The sequence below is a fragment of the Sceloporus occidentalis genome, unplaced genomic scaffold (assembly GCF_023333645.1).
Source record: "Sceloporus occidentalis isolate IW3139 unplaced genomic scaffold, rSceOcc1.0.p SCAF_5, whole genome shotgun sequence".
Classification (NCBI taxonomy): domain Eukaryota; kingdom Metazoa; phylum Chordata; class Lepidosauria; order Squamata; family Phrynosomatidae; genus Sceloporus; species Sceloporus occidentalis.
In genome coordinates this window covers 183,485,068-183,506,352 of record NW_028316985.1, presented here as the reverse complement: position 1 = coordinate 183,506,352, position 21,285 = coordinate 183,485,068, and the positions used below count along the sequence as shown (strand labels likewise).

Genomic DNA, 21,285 nt, shown 5'->3' with positions numbered 1-21,285 from the left:
CTCAGTTAAGGTTAGACGGACACCCTGCCAGTATCTTCCTTGCCTCCTCAGCATTGCTGGACCCACAGACAGCTGCTGAGTGATTTCATTTTACAGAATTCCCAATTGGACCAGCTAGGACCATGGACTGCTAAATGGCCAAATGAATGGGTCCTTGAGCAAATCAAGCCTGAACTCTCCCTTGAAGCCAAAATGACTACTGAAATTGTTGTACTTTGGACACATCATGAGCTGACATGACTTACTAGAAAAGATGGTAGAATTCAAAAACGTAGCTGCATTAGTCTGGAAAATCAGTATACAAAAGGATCATGTAGCACTTTTGAGACTACCTAAGAAAAGTTGGTAGCGTGAGCTTTCATAGACTTGAGCTCGATTAATCAGATCTGATGTTCTTTCAGGGAACCAAGAAGGGAGTGAAAAAGTGACAGTCTCCCTTATTGGGAATTCCAAAATCTGAAATACTCCAAAATCTGAAATTGTTTGCATGGTGATAACTGAGATAGTGACACCTTTGCTTTCAGTATACACAAACTTTGTTTCCTGCAAAAAATATTGTATATAGAATTACCATCAGACTATGAGTGTAAGGTGTATATGAAACATAAATGAATTTCATGTTTAGACTTGGGTCCCATCTCCAAGATATCTCATTATGTATATGAAAGTATTCCAAATCTGAAAAACTGCGAAATCCAAAACACTCTGGTCCCAAGTGTTTAGGATGGAGACTCAACCCATATTAGGTTGACTCCTCTCAAGGACACAGAGGAATAATCACCAAAGTGAGGAAGTACAAGAAATATTTTCTTTGGAAAGCCCTTCATGATCACGTTTCTTCCCCGAAAAGAAGTTTTAACATCCATGCCTGACACAGACACAGTATGCTTTGAAAGCTTGTGTAATGATTTTGAACCTTTTGGTTGGCCTAATATAAGTTATCACTACAATATGTTTATTTGGGATTTTGCTAAATTTTGTTGCATGGTTATTTCTTTTGATTCAAAGATGCTAAATTCTGCTGCATTCAGAGGGAGCACACCGACTAGGATTCACTCCCCAATGAAGTTAAAACAATTTGAAATTGGCTGTCATTGGCACATTTTGCCTTTTACAACACCTAAATGAATTGCCAGGTTGGCAAGGTTCCCCAAGACATTCTTGCAAAGAAGCTTATAAAATGTGGGCTAGACAAGGTAACTGTTACATAGATTTGTAATGGGTTGACTGGCCGAACCCAATGCAATTTTAGGCTGCATCAATAGAAGTATAGTGTCTAGATCTAGGGAAATAATAATGTCACTCTATTCTGCTTTGGTCAGGCCTCACCTGAAATACTGTGTTCAGTTCTGGGCAAAACAATTCAAAAAGGATGTCCAGAAGAGGAAAACCAAAATGGTGAAGGGTTTGGAAACTATGCCCTGGAATCCTCATCCAACATTTAAACCACTGCACCACTGCTTGGTCTCATAGAAAGCCCTTGCAAAGTCCAAAAGGATAATTTGGCACCTAAGAAGTAGTGGGTATTGTTCTGGGCTTCTCCCCTCCATCACATATGAAACTAGAATTATGTGTTTTCAAGGGGGAGTGAGTTAATTATCTCATATATTCTTACAAGCAAGTTCTTCAACCCATGCACCTTGCCACTTTCTCACCCTCCCCCCCCCCCCCCATGATTAAAGTTACATCGTTGTAGAAGAAATAGTCGGGCAACTTTAAAAAAAAAAGAAAAGCATTTACTTGGTCAACAAAAAATAAATACATGATATTAAGACATTCAGAATGAGGCAGAATGGAGTTACAGCTACTGAAACAAACAGAAGGGAGAAGCAGCTTTGTCTGGGACTGCGCTGGCAGCCCTGTTATATTCAAGTGGCAGATCCGCAGGGAAGTGCAGGCAGGGGTGAGCGAGTCGTTTTTTGGCACGTGAGGCTTTGCCTCTCAAGCGAAAACACCAACTGTGCTCACTTGTAACTGCAACACCATTGCTCAAACAAAAGAACAGAAGGTTCAGTTTAGGTAGCATACAATACACAAAACACACTTTTGCTTAACTGCGTAGCTTCATTATGGGCAGACGTTTATACTGGGCAGAAGGATAACCTGGCAAGGATTTGTCCCAGGTTATAGAATGAAGGTGAGGATAGTGCTAGCTGATAAGAGCTGCACCACTGGGCCTGGTGTAAGAAGACATCTCTGTCACAAAACCTCTTTTATATATATCCCACCCCCCACCCCTCCACCCTGCTTACAGCTTGTAGATTTTATTGTTGAATATGTCAACTTGACTTACACTGTGCAAGTCATATCAGTGACACATTCAGCCTGGTAGTTTTTGAAGTAGCAGCCTTAGTTAGTCTCTTGCAGCATAAAGAGGAAGAAGGGGAAAGGAGGATGGGGGGAAGGAATGCAGCAGCACCTTTAAGACTGACTGGTTTTTACTTTTGCATGAGCTGCAGTGGATATAACCCCACTTCTTAAAATGCTTACAGAGTAAGCATTCAGCATAACTACTCTGATTGGCAGTAACTCCTGGAGCCCAGGCCTGGTGCCCAAGATGACAGTGTGCCAGAGAATGGACCTGCGACCTCATGAACGCTAAACTTATCTTTTTCCTTTTGCTAATGTATGAAACAATTCCTCTTATTGATTACTTAACAGAGCATGCAACTGATGTTTGCCTTCTTGGAAGAACCACATGGGAGGCTTCCTTTACATGGACACTAACCAAAGGAAAGGCAACTACACTGAATGGCAACATGAACTGGGATCTAAGAAGGCAATCACTCTGATTCTGTTTATGTGTAATAAGGCTGCACATGTTCAATTCAATCTGATACTATAGTAAGAAATCAAGGGGAATCAGACTGGTTGTGGATGTGGCCACTTCTCTTCCTACTTGCACAATTCAGCTTGCTCCCTCAAAATGGCTCTTAGGCAACTAATCATAGGAGCTGCTGAGTGCTGGGCACAAGAGAATTTACAGAGTGCATGGAACCACACACCCACCTACACACACAAAGGCACTTGACACTGCTTGGGGTCACATCCAGTCTTGGGTAAGTCCAGCCTGCTTAAGAAAATTACATGGGCCCTATCCTTGGCAACAGGACTCTGTTGCAGACTCAGCATTCTTTGGCAAGGGTGGATACAGCTAAAATTTGGCTCTCGTGGTGTCTTTTGTGAGGACGATTGAATCGATGGGCAAGGTTTATTCGCTTGCAGGCAAACTCTTGTTTGATCTGACAGCTAAGCACATTTCAAAACAGGGACAGACCAGAGTTTTGAGAGGAGTAGCGAAGTCCTATCATCAGAAGACACCAGCAGGTTTAACAGAAAGTCAATATTTATCATACACCTGGGGAGGGTACAGAGTTGATCATGCAACTTTAGAAGAAGGGTGGCCCTGGTAAACACCAACAGCCTGTGTGACATACAGGTTTCCTGGCATTGTTCAGGCTAAAAACAAAAGAATCCTGCTATAGGGTAACCTAGACCAACATTTTGTTCCTATGAAAAGCTCACCAGGAGCACCTTTGGTCTGATGTATCCCAGAAACTGTTTTTACAAAGGCACACTCCCTCCAACACTGAACGTGATATTTAGTCAATCTGATTCATAGCCACTGCTAGCTTCCCTAACTTCCACAATGGTTCAAACTGCATAGATTTCCCCTTATTCCTTCACTCTCAGGTGCACTGGCATTGCTAAAAACAGGAATAACCCACCTGCTCTCTGTTAAATTTGTCCATCAGATATTTTTCATGGCATGAATGGGCTAATGGCTATAAATAGCCTTTAGTATTAGAGGCTGTGAAGTAGACCTTTTGTCTGATTCAGTACGACTCCTCTTAGGTGTTCAAATGTATCTGGCATATTTTGTCTAGGTTCAAAACAATTAGACACATCTAGTTTCAGCAACATATTGATAAATTTGTGAGTTGTTAAGAGCCGAGTATGCTAATGCATTTATTTTTTAAATAATATCCTGCACAGTTTGCAGATGGAAGAATGTTAGTTGTGGGCAAACATATCTCCCAAAGTTCACCTGGGATTGCCTGCATTTTCTTTTTAGGTCTATGGCACATGCAACTCTCTATCAGAGACAAGTTATTAACATTGGTAGACTATGTATGTTAAACTGTCATTCCAACCTGCATCTGTGTATAGTCATTCATGTTGACCCAAGCTGACAAGAAAAATGTGAGATACTCAGGATAATCCTGGAGCTAAATTCCTACAACCAGACTCCTCACATACCAGCAAGGTAATGGCTATTCATATATTATCAAGATCTGTATCATGTCAATCTGTCTCATATATGCCTATATCCCTATGTGATATATTAACATACAGGTTCATGAGGATGGCAAGTGATCTCTCTACTAGTCCATCACTGCCACCAAGGCACCTGCCTCCAAATCATGGGTGTTCTTTATCCCTTCTTCTTCCATCTTTCTGATCTGAAATTCATGTCCTTTCTACAGTGAGCTCCTGGCCAAGTAGTTCAAAAAGGAGATGGAAGTAAAGTGAGTTAAACATACACATATAAAGAAAGTTGCTCTTACAAAAAGGGGGTGTGGAGAGAAGAGGACCAAGCAAGAATGCAGAAAGGGGCACAGAAATTATCATTTGCTGGAAATAAAGCAGATTTGTTTTGCAAAGATTTTTAAATCTCCCTCCTACCCAACCCATTCCTCCAAAGATAAAGAAACTAGGGCCCTATCCAACAACATGAGTAGCAGGATTGTGCCCCATTTCCATTTAATATTTAAGGGCTTTGCACAGAAGGTTCCTGCAGGCTGTGCCTCTCCCAAACACCTACAGCAAAGATAAGAACCATGTGGTACTCCAGATGACATCATACTGCAACTCCCAGAATTCCTCACTATCAGTTATGTTGGCTAAGACTACAGGGACTTTAGTTCAGCATCATCTGGAGGACTGCCTCTAACCTCTGATCTGGAGGGGAAAGGAGGGCTTCAAGGTGTGGTTTATACTGTATTAGTATAAGTGAGAGGAGTGGTATAGCTGTGAATCAGAGCTGTCAAATAGGAGGCAAGGGAAAGAGAAAAAGAAATGAAGATGATGAAGGGGACATCAGGGACCATTATACTTCCTCTCTCTTCTTCTGACAAGCTGGGGATGCTGTCAGCTGCTGTTCTGACCAGGGATGAGAAGAATACTGGTGGCTGTACAGTCTGTCAGTCATAGGGAGAGTCATGAAAGGAGGAGACAGTGTGTGGACAGGATATTGTATTTATCCCATCCTTGGAAAGCTGCTATAGAAGGAAACAAGGACGGAGAAGTAAGAGGCAGCCAAAAACTTTCCCAGGAAATAAAGTCTTTCTCAGGGAGAGGAGGTCAAGGATGAGCTCTTTAGCAGGCTTTCTCAGTGGCCTTTCCCCAGCTTGCCTGGATCTTTCCTTCTATAGAGCAATTCTGAAGAGCTTGGTGAGGTTGTTCTCCATCTCAGAAATGTCCTGCTTGCCACACCTGTAAAGACTCTGTAAACCAGTCAGGAAAGAACTTGGTCTCAGTCAGGAAGGAACTGGGACTCAACCCTGAGAGAGTCCTCTGTCTGGCCACTCTAGTTGTCCTGACTGGTACTCTGTCATTCATGCAGGCAGTCCCCATCTCCTTCTGTCCATCTGGTTATTCCAGGAAAATATATATATATTTAAGTTCCCTAGCAAAACAAAAAGAGTTACTGCTCTTGAGATCCAAGTTGCCCCCGTCCTTTGTGAGGCTACAAGCTCCTTTGTTAGGCAGAGAGAACTGAATTTCTAAAGATACCCTCCATGTTTTTTGCACTAGGAAACAATTTTTAGATGCTGTTTTGTTAAAACATGCCAAATGTAGTCCATTTTTAAAAAGAAAAATGCTTTACCTTTGTTAAAGGTAAACAAATGTAAAATATTTTTCTAACATATTTGAACTACAAATGGCCAGAAGGAGGAGGGGTCCTGCCTGCATGAATGTCCCTCCAAAATCACCTGAACTGGGAACAGCCACATCTTGACAAAATGTAGACTTGGGACTAACATCAGCTTAATTCCCCCACTCCTGTATGATTTTTAACACATTTGCCTGATGAAGAAGCCAGTGGAGCTTCAAAAGCTTGCAAGTTGTTTTTTGTGCATTTTGGTTGGCCTAATAAAGTACCACTGTTTTGTGAATTTTGAATATGAAAAATGGCAACTCTTGTCAAGTTCCTCTCAGCACATTCAGGTAGCTTTAACCATTGCATTTCTATGTCTGGCAGCCAACAATTCACATCTGGAAGGAAACGCACTGTGGAATGATATGGGTATAGTTGCTTGAGCATCACAGGAAATATGGAGGAAGATCTGTTGCCCTTCTTGGTAGAAGATTTCTACTGAACATTACATGTGGCCTCAGTGCTAGCTGAGGTCCAAGGGAACAGACAGAGGGACAGCAAAACAACTGAAATAGATACAACTTAGTTATTAAGCAGATGGACAAAGCAGGAAGCAGCTTAGCTGGACTTAGGCACTGGAGAGTGCCATTAGAAAAGCTGCTGGTAAAAACTGAGAGTAAGCGAAGCATCAAAGTGATGCGTGGCTTTGCTATTCATAAAACACACAAAATAATCTTTGTGGCTGAGCGAAGACTGACCAAGCTCTCCCCCACAATAGGAAATCCTAATACTGTGTCCTCCATCTACAGGAGTTGGTTGTTTGGACACCCGCTTAACACCCAGAACCCCATGGGGCTCTAGTACAGAGTGGGTGCCACATCTTTTGAAATGGGGAGGAACTGTCTGTGTGCAGAGATACTGGAAGAAAGGCAATAGAGACAGCTTTCCTCCTCTTATTCAAAACCTCTGATAAATATACTTATAAAACAAACAAACTGGAAAATATTAAACCACTTTTCCATGGGCTGGGGTGGTGGTGCTTGTCTTAAAAATAGCATTCATGAGCCATTAAAAAAAAAGAAACAGCTGATATGAACAATCGCATTTGGTTTTTTAAAAAAGGCTTTACTCCCTCAAGGAAAAAAAAAATAGATTTACAAAACAAAAACAGCTTGCATCAACTCTCCAGGAGAGAGATTTGACAATATTAATCCAAATATCACGCTATTTAATTCCCCAATAAAACATTGGAAAAAAAGTGCCTACAATCTCTTTCTAACACTTTTGCTACATATAAAATCTCCAGCTAATAGGAATCTTATGGTACCAACCCTCTAGAACGGTTAAGATATATACACTTTGGGGGGAGGGGGGCAGGGGATATTAACAAACAGAATATTACAAAGTATTAAAGAAGGCAACTCTTCTGTTGTGTGATGTTCGCATTCACTTGAAGTTGGCGTAATCTGAAAAGGCGTCAATATATTCCTGAACCACCTTGTAACAGAATTCGTACTGTTCCTGGGGATTAGACAGAAGAGAAAGGACCAAATTAGTGAAAGAATTAATTGTCATTTATCAAACACACTGGAATGCAATATACCCATCTGCCTGTTAAAGACAGAATAACTAAAACTGTATGTATGAATTTAACAGTTCCTATTTATTCCATTTGTATCTCGTCTTTCTCCTGAAATGGGACCCAACATAGGGCTCATCCAGAAGATGAAAAGATAAAACGTCTCTGGAAGTAACAAGAATTTCCAGGTTTTTTTCTTTTTAATTTTACCTGTATCCCAGGTTTGCATTCAAACTCTTCTGGGAAATATCCCGGGTTTCCCGCCCCCGACCTGTGTTTTTTCTCCTTCTCTAACTGATGATGTGTCATATTGTTAATTGATTCTAGCCATAAAGATGGATGGGCTTAGGTATTGGACAGTCCCTCTCAAGGTTGTGATATGATGGATTTCAATCTGCAAGGTCTTAGTATGACAGAAGGTTCTCCATCCCATTTCCTCCCTTTGCTACAGGAAGTATGAAGAAAGAGACACAATACATGTGAAGAAGGCTCACCTAGTGCCTACAGGACAGAATTATACTACAAAGCAAAACCCACTCATACTCTCTTTTTGGGGTTAAAGCCTACCAGTGTTTGGACCATGTGTGGCCTCTGTAACCTCAAGCTCTTCACCGTCTGAAAGACATCCAGAATCCCTTCAGCCTTGACTCTTTCTAAGACAGTGCCCAGAGCACAGAAGGTGCCTGTTCGTCCTGCTCCAGCGCTGGGGGGGAAGACAAAGAAAGTAAATGAGCAACAAAGTCTTTCTCATCACTCAAGTGATCCCAGCTACAGATGGAAGAATTGTGCAATTCCACATGGGAGCCACAATGGAGTTAAAGCTCTTTCATGTGAGAAAGTCTCTTAAATGAGCCGGTGAAAATGCTGTTCCATTTAAGGATAGAAAGGTTAGGTCAAAACTGATTATTGAACCATAATCTTACCATACCCTATCAAAAATAAAATAAAATACAATATGGCAGATAAGCATTGATAACTGCCTACTGGGAGTCATAGTAGACTATTTATTTATGCTTCTATGTCTGTTACATTGCCTTTCTCCCAGTCTCCCTGGGCAAGAAGGTCTTTGTCGACCAGCAAAAGGGAATGCAGGGAGGGGATCAGACTAGGCCCCCCATGGAAGGGAATTCCCACAGTGTGGAAGCAACCATTGAGAAGGCTCTCTCCCATCTCCTCATCAAATGGGCCTGTGATGGTGGAGCAAATGCAGTCTTGCCTTCTTTAGTCAAATGCAAGCCTTTCCTGTCCTCTGTTTTGTAGACTCTTGGTGTCCAAATGAAGACTTTAAAAAAATTCCCCATATGTTTTACTTTGCAATCCTACAATGTTTCCAACACATTTGCCTCTTCTACTTTTATTTATTTTGAGTTTTATTTTATATTTTTATCGAGTCCTGGTGGCAAAGTGGTTAAATGCCTGTACTGCAGCCACTCACTCACTCACTATTGCAAGTACAATACCAGCCAAAGGCTCAAGCTTGACTCAGGCTTGCATCCTTGCAAGGTTGCTAAAATGAGTACCCAGCTTGTTGGGGGTAATTAGCTTATACATTGTAAACCGCTTAGGGAATGCTTAAGTGCACTGATAAGCGGTATAGAAAGGTACTTGCTATTGCTATATTTAATTTTTAGATGCACTGAATTTTTTAGTTATTGGGCAGTATTCTGATGCTGAAAAAAGTAAATAAACCAATAATGCTATTCAGGGTTTCTTTACAAACCCTGAGGGAAAATGCAAAGTGACCTCACGAAGCTGGTGGCATTTTCACATAATATACTCCTTGCCACTCCAAATACTTCTAGTAGAGCGAGTCTTGCCACTTCCCACTTCCTGGAAATGTGGATGATAATGGGCCAGTAACTCAGGTGGGGTTGTGCATAGTCTGTTTAGTTACCTGCAGTGCACAGTGATTGGATGGTTTCCAGACTGTTGCTGTTGCTTCTGCACAGCTGCAATAATGTTGATCATTCCTTTCCCGTCGGTGGGGATGCCAACCTCTGGCCACCCATGGAAGTGGAACTGCCGGATCTGTCGGCTTTTGTTTTCCTAGTCAGACAATATTTAAAAACATTCAGAAAAGACTACATATGAAATTGAGACATATACTCATCCCCTAAACCCCATTACTCTAGACCCAAAGGAAACAGATCAGTAGGCTCATGGTCTACTAGTAGCAGCTATATCTCATTCCGCCCCCAACTACATTCTGTACAATGTTCTTTCCTTGTAAGAAAGGCAGTTGTAAGGCTGCTATCATACTGAGATGCATTATCAATACAAACAGGGGCAAGAAACTATGGAATGTTGTCCAAGTATAAGAACTGGAATATATAGTAAGGGAAGTGCTTGCCTATGGTGTACAGATACTCCTTGAATAGATGGACCTAAAGGGAATGGTGACTGGAAGAGACTGGGAGACAAGCCCTATGAACTATAGTCATATGAACTACTCAATTTCTCCTGAATAGTGGAAAACAAAATGATTGCATCAATGGCAATTATCCCATAATTTTACAAGTATGGGGTTTTTAAAGTGCAGAACACACATAAGGGAACTGCCTTGTACATGGTAAATAGCCAAGAAAAGGATACTACAAATGCTGTACGGCAGATGAGTACCAAAATGGAAGAAGCAGTATTAGGAGAGCATGACAGTGAAGAGCAGAATCACACATCCTGGAGTATCAAGAACCATCATCATTTTTACTTAACCCCAGCACACCTCAGTGTGGTCTCCCAACACTTACCCTCGTATTCGTCACTAGAAGGTCCCGCACCGTGTAGCTTTCACACTCCTCCTCTTTCTTCAGCTCCACAGTAATATCAACATAGGACACAGACCCATCAGAAGGCCAATACTGGGCACACTTTTCCTAATCAGGCAGAAAATTGATAGGGTAAGAAGGGTAACAAAGATCCATTAACTGCTAGAAGACAAAGCACAAGATCTTCCTGACTTCCTTTCTTATGAGCCCCACTTCTTTCAGAATGGGAAACTTTACTAGCAAAAACAAACAAAAAACAAAACCTGACTAAAAATGTGGACCAAATTTGGACTGGTTTAAATCCCACACCAACTGCTTGCCAAATATATACAAGGCCAGACACTTTGAGTGGATTAACAAGACAGAAAAATTCCCATCTCTTATTCTAAAGTCACAATTTAGGTTTCCCTGACTATTATGGTAATGCTTGGGGATCAAAAAATTACTCAGGTGTGCCCTTGACTTCTTTTCTTTCTTGGATCCTCCCCTTAACATTTGCCTCCACATATATGGACAATTTTGCGGGTGGGGAGAAAGTCTCATACTAATTATTTTCCTGGCCAACAATATTTGTTGATGAGATTTTTGGCTAGTAAGATTATCCAGATGATGGCATTTGGAAACTGTACTGATGCCATCTTCTAGTACAGGAATGGGAGGAGAACCTCTCTCTTCTAGAGTGCCATCAAGAAAACTTCCAGGGACGCAAGACAGTAGTGCCATGGCCACTCTGTTCTCTAACATATTCACAGAGCCCCTTTCTATGTATAACAGTTAAGGATTGGGGAGGCCAGGAGGAAGAACTATTACCCCTACTCAAGAGTTGGGAAAAGAAGCCATTGTTGGTACTGAAGAGGGAACAGCTCAGCTGCTGCTGATCTGAGGCCAAGAGATTTCCCCACCCTGGGGACAGAAGGCAGAGTCTGAGAAAGAAATTGGCAGGCTGAGTGGGAAAGCCCCACAGGTCATATGTGGCCCACAGACCAGAGGTTTCCCATATCTGCTTTAGTGTTAGGCTCTAGCAAGTAGATGGAGTTTCCTAAGTGTATATACAACCCAGTTCTTTGGCCTAACCAACAAAACCTGTCCTTTCACAGCAAACTCTTCCCTATTCTGAGAAGGTTACTGACTCATTTTAAAAAGTCTTGGCCATATAGTGAAGTTGAAAACAAAGATCTGGAGGGTGGATCTAAGCCCTCAGAGGTCTATTAACTGTATGCAGTACTTACCCCCATTTAAGCTCCTGCTGGCTGAAAAGATATTATGAACTTATCAAGCTGCCTTATTTACTTGTTGGATCCCTGGTCCATTCATCCTTACAGTATCTACATACACTTCAACATCTCAGATCTTTCTCAGGCCTGCTACCTGGAATTATTTTTAGTAAGGATTCTAGGAACTGAAGTCAAGACTTTATGCAGACAAAGTATGTGCCAGCTGTGCCCTCCAAGGGCAGTACAGGGCTATATTTTTTTTGTTACCAGGTGCCTCCTATCCATTAAGCAGTGGAAAGAAACCTTTGCCTCTCTAGATGTTGTTGGACTACAATCCCATCATCCTTGATCACAGATTACGCAGGATAGGTCAAAATGAAGGTGGTATGCAACAATGTTTGGAGGGCTGTAAGCTCTCTACCCTTCATTCAACAAATATAGCAACTCCAGTGCTGAGCAAGAGTGAAATTTTGGGAATTCAGAAATCCCATGGGATTGACATTCAGGCCTGGGTATATAATGAATTGCTTAGCACTTTGGAATGTAACTTATCAAGTTATTAAATGTAAGCTTTTATATGGTTTCCTTCGAGACACCTTAAGGGGCTAAATCATCAGAACTGCACCATGAAAGCCAGTTGCTTCCCTAATTTCCTAGATTGCTCACCTGACCCCTTTCTTCCAGTTCAGTCAACATAACAATGGAACAGGATTTCCATTCCCAGATCATCCGCCAGAAGTCCTCTATTGTGTGCTGGAGTGGACCTTGGCTGGCTATGTAGGAGTCCTTCTGACGATAGCCCTGGAATTTCAAGACTTGGTTACTGGGATACAGGATGCAACAACAATGAAAACACCAAAAAACCAGAACAGCTATTGCTTAGCTTAACAGAGATCACTGATAGATTGGTCCGTCCTCGAAGGCTGATGGAACCCACTAGGTTCCAAGAAGCCCTAGGGGGTCTTATGGTTGGCAATGCCAGTGATTCTGTCGAAGCTCAGGTTAAGATGTGGAATAACAATCTTACCAGAGCCACAGACACGATCGCTCCCAAGTGTCCTTTCCAACCTGCTCAAAGCTGCAATCCTTGGCTAACCGAAGATCTTAAACAAATGAAGGGGGACAACAACTAGAGCGCGATTGGCAGAGATCTCAACTCATATCTTCCTTAGGTCCTATCAAGTGGCGATAGATGCCAGCTAAGAAATCTTTCTATTCTGCATCTATCGCATTTGTGAAATCTCATCCAGCTGAGCTGTTCAGGGTGGTGAGGAAATTAACTCAACCATCCCCCACCCAGAACCCTCTATTAGATCCAACTAAAGCCAGCTGTGATGCCTTCAATGAGTATTTCACAGATAAAATCATTCGGATAAGAGCTGACTTGGATGCCAACCTTAAGACTGAAGCAATTAGAGAGGCATCCAGTGCCTTTGCCATTACTGTCAGACTGGATCAATTTGAGTCAGTAGGTACTGATGATGTGGGCAAGCTCCTTAGTAGTATGAAAAAGACGACTTGCCCTCTCAACTCTTGCCCAACTTGGCTGGCCATTCAAGGGGGGACAGAGTCAGGCCAATCTTGGCAAATATAATCAATACATCTTTCAGGAAGGGCACCCTGCCTTCTTGCCTTAAAGAGGCAGTGGTTAGATCATTGTTAAAGAAACCATCCCTGGACCCCCTCAATAGATACAACTATAGGCCAGTCTCTTTGTTACCATTCTTGAGCAAGGTGATTGAGAGGGCAGCTGCCAATCAACTATAAGCTGTCTTGGAGGAAATTGATTTTCTGGATCCATTTCAAACCGGGTTCAGGATGGGATACGGAGTTGAGATTGCCATGGTCGCTTTAGTCGATAATCTCCATCTGGGCATCGACTGGGGAAGTGTGACCCTGTTGGTGCTCTTGGACCTCTCAGTGGCCTTCAATATCATCGACCATAGTATCCTTTTGGAACGCCTGGAGGAGTTGGGTATCGGAGGCACTGCTTTATAGTGGTTCCGTTCCTACCTCTCAGGAAGATTCCAGATGCTGGCGCTGGGAGACAGTTCCTCCTCTAAAAGAGAGCTAAAATTTGGCATCCTCCAGGGCGCCATCCTGTCTCCCATGCTGTTTAACATTTACATGAAGCTGCTGTGCAAGATCATCCGGAGTCATGGGGTGGGGTGTTATCAGTACGCTGATGACACCCAAATATATTTTTCTATGTCTCTGACTGATGCAGTGACTAAGGATGGCATCTCTCCTCTGAATGCCTGTCTTGGGGCAGTAATGGATTGGATAGGGGAAAACTGACTCAAGCTGAATCCAGGTAAGACGGAGGTACTTGCTACTGGAAACCCAAACCCAGGTATGGAGTTATGTCAGCCAGTTCTAGACAAGGTCACACTTCCCCTGAAGGACTCTGTCTGCAGCTTGGGGGTGATCCTTGACTCTTTGCTCCAGCTGTCAGCGCAGGTGGATGCGACAGTCAGGAGCACTTGCTACCAGCTTCGGCTGATACGCCAGCTGTGCCCCTTCCTGGAGCCAGAGGACCTTGAAACAGTAGTACATGCACTGGTAACCTCTCCATTGGACTTCTGTAATGCGCTTTACTTGGGGCTACCTCTTTGCCAAGTTCGGCAACTCAAGATGGTACAAAACATGGCAGCAAGACTAATCACAGGTACTTCTCAGAACGATCATACAACACATGTTCTGAAGTCCCTTCATTGGCTGCCAATCAGTTTCCGGGCAAGGTACAAAGTGTTGGTGATTACCTTTAAAGTCCTACATGGCTTGGGTCTAGAATACTTAAGGGAACACCTTCTTCCATACTGTCTGTCCCGCACATTGAGGTCCTCAAGTAAGAACTTACTTCAGCCAAAAAAAGCTAGGCTAACATCTGTTACCCAAAGGGTCTTCTCTGTTGCTGCACCAAAGTTGTGGAACGACCTGCCGGAAGAGATCCGCCATATCTCCACTCTTACAGACTTCAAAAAGGCTCTTAAAATGGATCTCTTTCGGCAGGCCTTCCCAACCTAGTTAACTCTAGCTTCCTCCCTTGTGTAGGTTTATGAATATGATCTCAATTTTCTGATGTATGTCTTTCCACCCACCAAATTGTTTTTAATTTTAACCTAATGCTGTATTGCATTTTATTGTTTTTAAACTGATTGTTTAATTCTAGTTTTAATATTGGGGAGGGGGTTGGGAAGGGACCATTTAGTATTTTATTGTAATGTATTTTTACTGTTGTAACCCGTCCGGATTCCTAGTGATTGGGCAGGCTATAAATAAATAGTTTCATTTTTGAGGATACAGCTTCCTTTTTTCTCTCTCCATCTACTTCAGAAATTGATACAAAGGAAAAGCAGCGATACCATTTGGAATGTGGTCAGCTGATGGGATATTGAATACTCAGATAAATTGATTTAGATTCTTGAAAAGCAAATCAGGAAGTAAGGATTCCAACACATATTGTGTGTTGATGCTGTATTCAACACCTGTGCAGATTGGCACAACACAGGGATGATTACACACTTACTCCAATCCAAATCACTCTAGAATAAGCAGCCCTATTATTTACAGATTATCACAAATATGGATTAAAATTTCCACCCTACCTATCTGCTCACCTCTTTTATAAAGGAACTCAGATTTCAGGGAAATAATGTATGTGAAGGGGGTAGATAACTCTTCTGTCTTTTTCAGCAAGTAAAACAAATTGGGCTAATAAGGCAGACTGTATTTTCAAAACAACGAGCAGAGCTAAGAAACCTCATTTCCATACACTTCTAATAAAAACCAGGTATCCACAGCAACAATGCCTTCCTTATCATTGGAATGTCTTCTGCATAAAGTCCACTGAAGTGAAAGGGAATGGGCAAAAACACAGATGGACTGTATCATTAAGTTAGCTATGGAAAAGGTTTGCAGGTTTGAGTTTTTTGTTTTTACTAAGGAAAAGCAATTCTCTATATCATCCTGTATAATAGGAAGATAGTACAAAGTACGCCAAAAGTAAATCTTCCCAACACTGGGAGAACAGATTCAGGTCTGCCAGGTTAGAATGATACTATAGGGGGAAAAAATCCTTCCTGCTTACAGAAAGACGGTATGTCTAAGGAAAACAGTACAGTTGGCCCTTCTTATACACTGATTTTTATACATGGATTCAAGCAGCCAGTTTGAAAATGTTCAAAAAAAGTATAAATTTCAAATATCAAACCTTGATTATCCATTTTGTATAAGGGACACCATTTTGCTATGTCATTATATTTAATGGGACTTGAACATACATGGGGGATCTTAGAACCAAACCCCAGCGTATAACAAGGGTCCACTGTACTGAATATAATTTTCTGCATACTGCCTTGAATGGACTGTCAGACTTGTAGCCACACCTGCAATTTTTGAGACACAGTCCAGGGAAAGCTCTCCTACTTAATTCTACTGAATGCATAAATTAACTCCAACAGAATAGCTAAATCAGGGCAGGGGATTTTAGCTGGTTCCATAGACCTGACCTATCCATCATATACAGACCTATCTTCTTGCATTGTTCTCCCTCAAATTTCTCTTAAACTCATGAACTGGAGAAATGCAATGAGAAAATTGTTTGGTGACAACAGCTTTAGCAGCAAAGAGCTTTTATTCACCACAACAAGACAGAGAGTTACCAAAAAAATCTTGAAAAGGGTTCAACTCCAAATCTTTCACTCTATGACAAAGTTTGAACTGAGTTAGTTATGGCAGACTCTGAGAAGTGGTGAAGGTCACGGAAGGATAAATAGCCACTCACGTCAATAAAGGAAGCATTCACGTAATCAGTGTTTTCTTCACCCCGCTTTACTGGAATGATCACCCGGTTGAACTCATCTACAGGCAAACAAGGTAGCAATTTTAGAAATATTTGGCAATATGCATTTAGGTCTGACATGCTGGTACTCAGAAGAGATGAGTTTCTACAGCAATATCTAAAGGGGAAATGTACAACTACAAGCATTCAACCAGTCTAGCTTTATATATATGGTCCCCCACATTCCAATGTTGAAATTAATAAATAGTTTGTAGGTCAATGTTGAAAGGATGTAACTAACTCATTTATTCTCATATAACTGGAAGTCTTGATTCAGTTAAGTAACATGAACGTCCTTCTTCCCGCTTATTCTACTGAAATCACAAAATTCTTGATTTTTCCCTTCCTTACACATTAACACACTCATGTTTTTACTTTCTCCATCCATTCCAGTTACTGACAATACAAAGCTCCTTTGAAGAGTTCTGCCAAATGCTGATATTGCCACCCCAACAAAGATGCCCTTTTCTGGCTTGGCTTTTCTCAGCCATGCAGAACACTCACATGGAATTATCTGGAGCACCCGGTTCTTCTTCATGTTGGCTGGCAAGTTGCCTGTTCTCATCTTATCATTTTGAATTTTGATTGAGGTTAGTTTCTGCAGAAAGAGGTGGGAAGAATTTAAGCCACAAAAGAAACTTTAAGTGCAGATTCAGATGATAAAAAATGTAGAGATACATATGTGTGGTAAGGCACTGGGCCAGCACATGAATTCACACATCTAACCACAAACTTGTTTTACCAGCGCCAATTCTTCCGGGGAAAAAAAAGTTGAAATCATCATAGCCAACAATTACATAGATGAAATGCTCCTCCCTCTTTTTCACTCCCCACAACCTCCAATCCTTTCCATGATCACAGAATTGTGAAGACCAACAGAAATCCAGATTGCTCTCTTCCTGAATAAAAGGCTATTTTCACTTCCATTCTTAGCAGACTATGCAAAAGTTTGTCACATAGACAAACTGTATGTAGATAAGTGCATACAAAGAAATTAGCTCCAGGTGGCTGCTTTAAGTAGTGTGGGGCTAGGAACCACTAAAAGGAGGACGTATGGACTGAAAGGTCCAGACCTTTTCCAAACAGCAATACCAGAACCTAACAGGCATCATACACTTCCAAGTATGTAAAATTCCAGCTGTGTAGTCTCTGAATCACCACTGCCATAGTTCTGTCTGCACATGTTACTATCCACTGATTTATGCTAGGTGGCATGAATCACACTGGTCACTAGATGTTCCTGGATTGAATGATTCTCTGCTGAATCTATGCCTTCAATTCAATGGGAAGGCAGCTTCAGAACCTTTTCTGTAAATAATGCTATGACAATTACGGCTAAAAGAAAATAAATTCATTTTCTGTGATGGATAAAAGTCAGTATCAGGATTGGTACAGATGCCTCATAGATACAAGCCTTCCTCATAACGTAGTACAGGAAATGTACTAATGTACTACAGCTGCCACCTACCTTAAATTCTTCTTCCAATCCATTGCTGCTGGTCCCTGGGATTTTGTTATAAATCTTCTGGAGGTGGATCTCTAGTGATGTCACCTCCAGTTCTGTGTCTCCATACAAATAATGCTCCAAAAGAGCTTGATAGATGAACACATACTGCATCTGAAAGGGCGGGTGGGCGGGGAGAGACAGAGACAAATCTATTATTTTCCTCCATATTCAAATAAGACACTATTTAACCTTGTGTACTACAATAAAATCCCTTGAACTGTTAACAACACTGGATTTTTCCTATTGCAATCACAGTTCATTGTGATGTATAAAAATGTCCCTCAACAAAGGGAGTGTTTGTGTTTGCAGAATCAATTGTGTTTCACCCAGACACTGCATACTAGAGAACACAGGATAAACAAAACAGAACAAAACCAACAGTGACTAATGACTTTTTTTATCCTACTGAGTTGCAATTTCTTCCTCAAATGAAAGGATATTGTTGGGTCCTGTAGCTCTTCTGAATGTGGTTTGCCCCTTAAATCCACCAGATTTTTTTTGTCCTATATAACATTTTTATGTTACATTTATTTTGTCCTGTTACATTGCCTGGAGAAGAAAAATACCCCATATTTCAAGATTTCAATTGGTTTCTGAGTGATAGTTTTGGCCTCAGGTGTTCTTCCAGCCTCTGTTTAAAAAACTCAAAAGAAGGAGACTCCACCACTGTCTGAGGGAGTGTGTTTCACTGTCAAACAGCTCTTACTGCCAGGAGGTTCCTCCTAATGTTGATCTCTTTTTCTGTAGCTTGCATCCATTGGTCTAGGCCCTATTCTCTGGAGCAGCAGAAAGCAAGCTTGCTCCATCCTCAATATGACACCCCTTCAAATACTTAAACAGGACTATCATATAGTAATTCCCAGGCACACATCTACTTCATCAACTGAGGTGTATCTGTATATGAACCCAGAAAATCAGGACAAAGTTGGAAAATTTTTCACCTCTGATTTTAAGAGGCATGTTCTACTTGGTACCCAAGGGCAGACACTTTTGGTTTTGGCTTCGATGATCAACAAACAGACATGTGATTAGCAAGAGCCAACATAAAATTTGGGTTTGATAGTTGCTTCTTTGCAAAAGTTAAAGCAGAAGGAGTGGGAGAAGATAGGATAGCAAATCTTGCCTTCTGCTCCAAACTAAATCCCTGCTGTCTGAAAAACATGATCTGACAACTGCCAAAGTGAGAGCGTGGAAGAGGCCAAAGGCCTAGAACAATGCTTTAAACCAGTGGTTCTCAACCTTCCTAATGGCGTGACCCTTTATTATAGTTCCTCATGTTGTGGTGACCCCCAGCCATAAAATTATTTTCATTGCTATATGCAAATATGTGTTTTCTGATGGTCTTAGGTGACCCCTATGAAAGGGTCATTTGACCCCCAAAGGGGTCCCGACCCACAGATTGGGAACCACTGCTTTAAACAAAAGGCTTCTTTATGGGAGGGGGAGGAGAGAACACAGGGGAATCAATCCTCCCCAAATTCCACTGAAATGTCTGAGAAAAACATCAAGACCACATAATTAAAGCTATGTGTTTTCATGCACACATATAATCTATTTTAGGTGCGTTTACAAACAATAAACTGGAATGCATAGAAATACAAGTTTGAGTCCACAAATGGTGCCGTTTATTCTCTAGTACTAGAAACTTACATCAGTCTGTACCATCTGGCAGCGCTGTGCCCGGATGCGGCTTACAAACCCGTAAACATCCACCTTTCTCTCACTGTTCATCATGTCCAGCATGGCGTCAATGACAATAAAAGTGCCTGTTCGGCCCACACCAGCACTGGACGGGGGGAAGAGAGAGATGTAGAGTTAGAGAGAGAGAAGAGGGAGAGAGAATGGGTCTCTAGTCAGTCAGTCCCAGCAGGCAGTTTAAGCAAAGGGAACTGCACCTGCTGTATCACTCTATGCAGGTGGCAGACAAAGTGCATGTTTAATTAAGAAAATCAAAAATCTGGGTTCAAGTATCTGTTTGCTGATTCATCCTTTCCAAGAGGTGGTTCATGGATCAGTGCCAGTCTATGAGGTATCAGCTGTCAGTCTATGGCAAATTTCCAGGAAAGAAAGAAATAACCAATGAACACAAATACATTACTGGTCCCTAGCACATTAGAGGAGAAAATAGGCTATCATCCATGTCAGACAGCCAGAGAAGCACTGTTCTAGAGTATATAATAGGAGGTGCTAGGAAAGTGGTAGGAATGCATTCTAGCACTTTGTTTCCCAATCTGGCACCATGGTTTAGACCAGAAAGAAGGATATCCTTCCATAGTGGTGACTATGACCCTCATACTTCAGGGATTTTAGGAGTTCATCCTTCTACAAGGATGTCTGTTGACTCCTGGCTGATATCAGGTTCTGTGGCTCTCTTGCATTTATGCTGAACTAGGTTAAACAATTTATTTAGGGCTTTGTTTTTATGAAGCACTTAGATCTTTTCAATAGGCTTCCAGAAAAACTAAATGACTCAGGTCCACAGAATCCAAAAGACCGTATCTCCCTATCTAAATCTGCCCATGCTTAAGATCTCCAATGGAGGGTTTTCTCTCAGTCCCACAATCCTCATAGGCACATCTTGAGGTTTTTACTTGTTTTTTTTAACAGAATTGTTGTTTAATTGTTGTTGACAGAAAAGGAACGGGGAAGGAGAAGGAAAATTATGTTAAGCTTCTGGGGAAAACCCCTATTGCTTGGACAGCCACAAGGCAGCTTGCTTCCTTAGGATATGGTGAAAGAGACTACTAGGGAAGATATCTCTCAGTGGTAGTTCTGCTTACTGAAGAAGCTGGGGAAAAGCACTTATCTCAGCACAGCCTCCCTCGCTGGGCCAGAAATTGTGAGATGGATCCCAGACTGACCTGCAGTGTACAACGATGGGCCCTGCGTACTGGGGGTTACATGCCTTCACTTTCTTCAGGAACTTCAGCATCCCAATGGGAGTGAAAGGGACCCCAAAATCGGGCCAGCTAGTGAAGTGGAATTGTGTCACCAGGCGCTGAGGCTTTTTGTTGGTGACATCGCCTACCTGGGTGAAAGGGCAAGAAGACAGAATGAATGTTAACTGTTAATCATCAGAAATCCAGAACCACATCATCGCTATGAATCCCTTCATTCATTACCTCTTGTCATGAAGTGCATTAATGTTGTTGTTATGGTGGTGATGTGCCTTCAAGTTAACTCGGAATTATGGCAAATCTATCCTAGGGTTTTCTTGCCTAGATTTATTCATAGGAGGTTTGCCAATGCCCTTCTCTAAAGCTCAGAGTGTGTATCCAAAGTCACCCAGTAGGTTTCCACAGCTGAATGGGCAACCAAATCCCACTATCCCAGAGTCCTGGTCTAACACTCAAACTGCTACACCATGCTGGTTCAAAGCCCACTGTAGTGACAGGTGAGACTGGGGTCAGACAGGAAAGTGGTATCAAAAGCAGAGATCAATCTTTTTCCTAGTGCAATCTATCTTGCTTTTTTTTTTTAAAGTAAAATGTGCCTC

At 41.8% G+C, this 21,285-nt stretch overlaps 1 protein-coding gene across 5 annotated transcripts in view; it reads right to left on the bottom strand.

Moving 5' to 3' along the window:
* Positions 1-1,714: 1,714 nt before the first annotated feature.
* LOC149313257 (receptor-type tyrosine-protein phosphatase alpha-like) overlaps positions 1,715-21,285 on the bottom strand; it is a 163,151-nt gene continuing 143,580 nt past the window's right edge. For all 5 annotated transcript variants that reach the window (XM_089526368.1, XM_089526372.1, XM_089526370.1 and 2 more), the window contains 10 exons: positions 20,651-20,817; positions 19,440-19,575; positions 17,751-17,900; positions 16,787-16,880; positions 16,226-16,302; positions 12,106-12,240; positions 10,208-10,333; positions 9,355-9,506; positions 8,028-8,163; positions 1,715-7,402 (listed from right to left, as the gene is read on the bottom strand). In XM_089526368.1, the coding sequence (XP_089382494.1) occupies positions 7,328-7,402; positions 8,028-8,163; positions 9,355-9,506; positions 10,208-10,333; positions 12,106-12,240; positions 16,226-16,302; positions 16,787-16,880; positions 17,751-17,900; positions 19,440-19,575; positions 20,651-20,817 (1,248 nt within the window). In that variant the 3' untranslated portion in view covers positions 1,715-7,327. The remainder of the gene's footprint in view (positions 7,403-8,027; positions 8,164-9,354; positions 9,507-10,207; positions 10,334-12,105; positions 12,241-16,225; positions 16,303-16,786; positions 16,881-17,750; positions 17,901-19,439; positions 19,576-20,650; positions 20,818-21,285) is intronic.